At 50.1% G+C, this 7,126-nt stretch overlaps 1 protein-coding gene across 1 annotated transcript in view; it reads left to right on the top strand.

The window, feature by feature from the left end:
* The window catches only part of ABCC6 (ATP binding cassette subfamily C member 6), a 99,726-nt gene that overhangs the window by 82,308 nt on the left and 10,292 nt on the right, over nt 1-7,126 (top strand). Inside the window, exons 24-27 of the mRNA XM_007950587.1 lie at nt 956-1,155; nt 2,354-2,480; nt 3,986-4,087; nt 4,886-5,032. Coding sequence (XP_007948778.1) covers nt 956-1,155; nt 2,354-2,480; nt 3,986-4,087; nt 4,886-5,032 — 576 coding nt within the window. The remainder of the gene's footprint in view (nt 1-955; nt 1,156-2,353; nt 2,481-3,985; nt 4,088-4,885; nt 5,033-7,126) is intronic.

Here is a 7,126-nt window from a genome sequence, read left to right as displayed (position 1 = left end):
GGATGGACTATCCTGACTGGCTAGGCTGGGTCATGTGACCATGTCTGTGATCAGGTCCCAAGACTGACAGCCCCCCTGGGAAATCAGAAGCAGAATAGTAAAAACGTAGTAGTCAGATGGAAACGATGGCAACCACCATCCTCTGTAACTAATCAGGTCTTCTCTAAGTCCTCTTGACTTGGTGGAGGGGCTGCTTCTCTATTGCAAGCTTTGGACTCAGGACACAAGTTGGTTTAAATCCAGGCCTTGCCATTACCCCTGGCAGAGGTTTGGACCAACCACTTACCCACACTGAGCCTCAGTTGTTCTCATCTGTAAATTGGGAACAGCACTAATCCCCACCACACAATTAATGAGGTACTTTGTAAAGAAGCTGGTACATAGCCCACAGCTGGTACATTACAAGATCTTCCCATTTGCCTACTGGCTGCACACAGCCTGCCACCTAGAGCCAGAGAATGATATCATCATGTGCATCATTATGACCCCAGCCCATGGCTGTAACTCTTGGGTTAAATGAGTGAATTAAACTTGATGAACTGCTTCCATTGTGCTACACTGTTTTCTTCATTCTACAAGTTTCCCTAAGTGAAGAAGTTGCCATCAGTGCTGTGAGATGAGACATTTAAACTAGACTGGTGGTTCTCAATCACATCAGAACCACCTGGAAGGCTTTTTAAAAAAATACCAAAGCCAAGGTGCCAGCCCCAGAGATTCTGATTCAAATATTCTAGGGGGGAGGGGGCACTGGAGGTGCAGAGCTCCCTAGGTCCTCTTTAAAAGGACCACAGAACTTTGACTCTGCAAGGCAAGTGGGGACCAGAGAGGGGAAGCAACTGGTTCAAGGTCACACAGCATAACAGAGACTGGTCTGGAACCCTGTTCTTTGAGTTCCCTGTGCTTCTGAAAGCTGCCTCTCTGTGTCTGTGCCCTCTTCCCTCCCTGCCCACTTCAGAGCCTGTACGTGGCCATCTCATGTCAGCTGCGACGGCTGGAGTCAGCCAGCCACTCATCCGTGTGCTCCCATGTGGCTGAGACGTTCCAGGGCGGTGCAGTGGTCAGGGCCTTCCGGGCCCAGGGCTCTTTTGTAGCTCGGAGCAATGCACGTGTGGATGAAAGCCAGAGGATCAGTTTCCCACGGCTGGTGGCTGACAGGTAGGAAGAGCTTGGGGATAGAGAAGCCTAGAGAGTGAGACCAGAGGTCAAAGCATACTATGTGGCCAGAGAGGTCAAGCGGGCTGCCTGAGCTCACACAGTGAGTCAGGGACAAAGCCGAGGCTGGATCCCACAGGTTACCTCTCAGCAGGCAGATAGAACCTGACCCAAAGGGTTCCCAATGGCAGCAGAGCAAGAAGTACAGGGGTCCACAGGTGCCTCTGTTGCCAGGCAACTACACCAGCCTCAGCTGCCTGGTGACAGAGCAGCTGTATGCATCCTTGGCTTCATTTCAGTACTAAGGAAGAGCAAGCACGTAAGCTATGAGCACAAATAGATGCAGGTTCAAATCTCAGCTCTGCCACTTACTGGCTGGGTGATCTCAGGCGAGTTATATAACCCCTCTCAGCCTCAGTTTCCTGATCTGTCAAATGCGGATAACCATATCACCTTGTGGGGTTGTTTGGAAGACAAAGTGTCATGTATGGTAAAGCCCAGAGCTCCCTGAGCAGGGATTTTTTTTTTTTTAATCTGTTTATTGACAGCTGTGTCCCTAGCAGCTTGAATGTGCCTGGCACACAGTAGGTGCTCAATGTTCAATAAATATTTGGTAAATTATTGAACAAACAAATGGTAGAGTAGGAATTCAATAACAGCTACATATTCATTCACCCACCAGGTCCTGTGCTGGATACTGGACTGGGTCAGACAGGTCACTGTGCTCTCATGAAGTTCATGTTCTACTCGTGGAGATGCTGCTTAAACAGTTTAGTTATGAATATTGATAATTGTTATGAAGGGAGTAATCAGCAATGGGATAGAAAAGGGAGGAGCAGTCAGGGAAGGCTCTCAGAGGAGGTGATGTCTAGCTGATGTGCTGGAAGATGAAGGTCAAGGCTCGGGTGGCGAAAGAGTCAAGGTGGGACATGGCTTGGCATATTCCAGGAGCAGAGCAGTGGCTCAAATGGTAGCACTCTACCTAGCACCAATTGTGTGCCAGCCCTTGAGCTAGCACAGAGGAGATAGAACAGTGTCACCCTCTCCCACTTGAGCTTGGGTGAGGCCTGAGGAGGGGAAAGACCATTGCTGGAACTCCACGGTACATGAGCTGACCCAATGACCAGGCTTTGTGCCCAGCGAAGCAGGTCCTGGCGGATCAGGACACGGCTGGCCCCACTGCTACCTGTATCCCCAATAGGTGGCTTGCTGCCAACCTGGAGATCCTGGGGAACAGCCTGGTGTTGGTAGCTGCCATGTGTGCTGTGTTCAGCAAGACCCACCTGAGAGCCGGCCTTGTGGGCTTCTCTGTCTCCACTGCCCTCCAGGTACTCCCCCCCCCCGACCCTAACCTAGGCTCATGGGTGAGAGAAGATCCAGAGATGCCTGCAGTAGGATCTTCAAGGACCCCAAGTCCAAACCATGAACAGATGAGGAAAATACAGCTCTGCAAAGGCTGGACCTGGTGGAGTCCTGGGGACCTTAGCGGAGTCCTTGCTGGACTTGGGGCAGGGTGTTCCTGCTCAGAGCCTTAGTGTGTGTATCTGAAAATATGGAGCAGTAATCCCATCACTTCAGATGTTGTGAAGACTAGTGGTGATAAAAGTACATAGAGTGTGTTTCCACTGCATCACGGTGCTTAATTTTGTTAACTATTACTAATGATATATAACATCAGGTCATAATCAATTGTGTAAATAATAAGAATATATATGCACATAAATATATATGTTGCACTTGCTACGACCCAGGCATTGTTCTAAGAGCCTTGTCAATATTAACTCCTTTAATCTTGCCCACAACTCCATTAGGAAGGTATTACCTGTATCCTTGTCCCAAGGCAGCACAAACAGTTAAGCACTTTACTACTAATTGAAAGGTTGATGGTTCAAACCCATCTAGAGCCCCCTTTCAGCCTGATGATCTGCTTCTGAAAGGTAACTGCCTTGAAAACCCTATGGAGCACAGTTCTGCTCTGCAACACACGGGGTCACCATCAGTCGGAATTGATTCAATGGCCGCTGGTTTGGTTTTGGTTTGGACGCTTATCTTCATTTTACAGTGGAGACAGCTAAGGCTCAGAGAGCCTAAGATAAGGCAAAGTAAGAGGTAGAGCATGACAGGGGTCATTTTTCCACTGCATGGCAAGGCATGGCCTCTCTAAGGAGGGGACTTGTGGGCTCTGCCCAGAAGGAAGTGATGATGGAGGGAAAGCACCTGGTGGAGGAGGCTCCAGGCAATGGCCCTGAGGCAGGGGTGTGCCAAGTGTGTCTGAGGAACAGCAAGAAGGCCAGAGGGGCTGGAGGGGGTGAAAGGGCAAAAGCAGAGGGAGAGGAGGTTGAGGGCCGCAGCACACAGGGCACATAAGCCCTGGTGAGGAGCTTGAGATGGGAGATCACTGGAGGCCCAGTGTCCCTGGGGAAGCTCCCAGAACTGGGAGTCAGTGGGCCTGGGCCCTGCTGGCTGTCCTTGGGAGGACCACACACGCTCTCTGATCCTGTCTCTAACCTGTGTCAAGACTGGCTAGAGAGCTAACATCTGAGGGCTCCTTTCAGCTCTGCAGGCTCTGGTTTGAGGGAGGCAGGGAGGGAGGGAAAGAGGGAGGGAAAGAGGGAGGGAGGGAGGGAAGGAAGAAAGAAGGGTGGGAAGGTCTCATTTGCTGCAGACAAATCCTATTCCATTGGGCCCAGGTCTTCAAACCGTTTTGTCACTGCATCCCCTCCTTGGTCCCCTGAGTCCTGCCTCCCAGCCCCTGCCTTGGTGGTGGGGGGCATGGCTGCTATAGTCTTAGAAGGTCTTTCAAGGCACAGCCTGAGAGGTCTTCTTGCACCAGGTGACCCAGATGTTGCAGTGGGCTGTCCGCAGCTGGACAGAGCTGGAGAGCAGCATTGTGTCCGTGGAGAGGATGAAGGACTACGCCCAGACGCCCAAGGAGGTGAAAGGGTGGGGCAGGGGTGGGGTGCCCCAACCAAGACCTAAACGGGAGGGCAGTGGACCCAGGTCCACATCTATCGCCCATCCCCAACCAGCCTAGGCTGGAGTCACAGCAGGGTGCCAGTAATGGGTAAGAGCATGGGGTCTGAAGCCAGAGTCCAATCCTGGTGCCTTTGCTTCCTCGCTTGAGCAAAGCTGGTCACCCATCTGAGCCTCAGGGGATCATAAGAGTTACAGCAGCATACCAGCAACATTGGTATGCTCCTGTATACCAGGCTCCTGTAACATGATTTACTAGGAGGGTTTGACTAGGAGGGTCAAATGAGATCCTCCAATAAAAGATTGCATACAGTGTCTGGCACAACCATAAGCATTCAATACATGGTCACTGCTCTTAGTAGCCCTGTTGACAGATGGGGAAATCAAGACTCGAGGACATTGACTGACCTGCTGAAGGTCACAGGGATTGCAAACAGCAGTATTTCCGCCATGGTCTTGCCCTCTTCACAAAGTCTAGTCCCACTAAAGGGGGAGAGAACATAGTTATTTGACAATAAACAGTGGCTCATTATTCATAATAAAACAGAGAAAAGGCAGCTGTCACAATAATTATTTTTATACCAGATCTCTGTTTGTAGCCTGTGTTCCATGCTGTCATTGAATTCCCATAACGATTCTGTGAAATAGCAGTAAACACACTTATTTTACAGGACAGGAAATTGAGGCTCAGAGAGGCAGACCACTTAATAAAAAGCCTTGGGGAAATGCTCCTCTGACTCAGTGTCTCCTCCTGCCTCAGGCCCCCTGGAGGCTGCCCAGCTGTGGAGCCCAGCCCCCCTGGCCTCACGCAGGGCAGATTGAGTTCCGAGGTTTTGGGCTGCGGTACCGGCCTGAGCTCCCACTGGCTGTGCGACGTGTGTCCATCAAGATCCAACCAGGAGAGAAGGTGAGTGGTTCTCCCACAACATCCTCCTCAGGAGCCTGAGAGTAATGGCCAGGCTGGGGGTCACCTTAGGGTCCAGGCCCTGAGCACCAGCTGTCTCCTCAACATCCCCACCTCAAGGACCCTATCCGCAGACCCACCGTACTCTACCTAGGCTCATCTTCCCCCCAACACACACAGCAGCCACTCCAACCCCCTTCTTCCTCTAATGCTGCACACCTCCTGTGTGCCATGCATGTGCTGAACACTCCACATACATTATCCAGTCTGCATGACTTGGATCCTGGGTTTGCCATGGGTGACCTTGGACAAGTCACTTCACAACTCTGGGTCCCAGTTTCCCCATCTGTGAAATGGGAATAATATTATCAACTTCATGGAGTTGTGAAGTTTAACTGAGGTGATGCTTGGACAGACTGACAATGGCAACTTGAAAGATTCCACAGGAACTTAGGGGACAGTGAGTTTATGTTAATGAGGGACAACAACTCAGAGAAAAGAGGGTGAGAATGGTTGTACAACTTGAAGAATGTAGCCAGTGTCACTGACTGTACATGTAGATGCTATTGAATTGGTGTGTTTTGCTGTGTATATTCTCAACAACAATAACAACAAAATAAATAGTGAATTTTTAAGGTGCTTCAGACAGTGCCTGGCACATAGCAAGTACTACAGAAATGTCTGCTAGTGCTTCTGTTTATTAGTATTTGCACTTCGACTCTCACAACAGCACTGTGAGGAAAGAGCTGGTATTATTCCATCTCACAGGTCCTGGTTGGTCCTGTCATTGAATCCCTATCCCCATGTTCCCCCTTCCTCCCTGCTGCTCTCTTTGCCTCTACCCTGGAAAGATTGCTCTAGGCTCCCAAGTGAGCCCCCAGCCCCTCCAGTCTGCTCTCCAGTAAATTCTAGCATGTCATTCCCCTGCCTGAGACCTCCTACCAGCTCCCAGATTTACCCAGGGTAGAGCCCAAACTTCTGAGCTTGGCATTCGGGCCTTGCCCAGTCTGGGCCCTGCCAGCCTTTCTGCAGCTCTTTGCCCGCCACCTCATTCATTGCTCTTCCAGGGCTTTGCCAGCATCTGTGGAGCAGCTGCCTCAGGGCCAAGTGGGCAGGTAGGGTGCAGTCCTCATGAGCTTGCATTGTAGTTCTCTGTGTGGTTTACCTAGAGTCTTGCTTTCCCCTTTGAACTCCTACTCATCGTTCAGGATTCCACTCAAGTATCCCCTCCTCCATGAAGCCTTCTCTGGAGTAGGCTTCTACTCCGGTCCAGGCAGCATGAACAACATCTTCCTGCTGACCTCCATTGTTGTGTCAGGAGCTTGATCATAGAGGGCACACATTTATTACACTGAGGAGACCTGGTGGTGCAGTGGATGAAGAGTTCAGCTGCTAAGTCAGAGATCGACAGTTCAAACCCACTAGCCACTCCATGGGAGAAAGAGATAAGGCAGTCTGCTTCTCTAAAGGTGTACAGCCTTGGAAATCCTATGGGGCTGTTCTCCTCTGTCCTATAGTGTTGTTAGGAGTTGGAATTGACTTGATGGCAATGAATAATAATCATACTGTGAATTTTAAGTTTGCTTAGTTGTACTATTTCCAAGACTAGATGGTGAGCCCTGTGGAGCAAGGATTCCTTAATTTCTGATGCTGAACAGAGTGCCTGGTATATAGTGAGGTGTCTTACATATTTCATTTGTTTGTTAAGCAAATAGTTTTGACCCTCACCATATGTCAGATGCTGAGGATGCAACAGTCAGCAAGAGAAAGAACAGAGAGAAGGATGTGTGGAAGGGGGGGATGGATAAAAGGACAGTGGGTGGAAGGAGGAATTCCAAACCTCAGTCATCGAGTCCATTCTAGCTCACAGTGACCCTACAGGACAGAGGAGAACTGCCCCAATGATTTCTGAGGCCGTAAATATTTACAGAAGCATACTGCTTTATCTTTCTCCCATGGAGCAGTTGTTGTTGTTAGGTGCCATTGAATTGGCTCTGACTCATAGCGACCCTATGTGCAACAGAACGAAACACTGCCCAGTCCTGTGCCAGCCTCACAGTCCTTGCTATACCTGAACTCATCATTGCAGCCACTGTG

This window comes from Orycteropus afer, unplaced genomic scaffold, assembly GCF_000298275.1.
Source record: "Orycteropus afer afer isolate SDZICR_OR568_19922 unplaced genomic scaffold, OryAfe1.0 scaffold00281, whole genome shotgun sequence".
Taxonomy (NCBI): Eukaryota; Metazoa; Chordata; class Mammalia; order Tubulidentata; family Orycteropodidae; genus Orycteropus; species Orycteropus afer.
The sequence above is the reverse complement of the archived record's forward strand: the minus strand, read 5'-3'. Positions and strand labels throughout refer to the sequence as shown.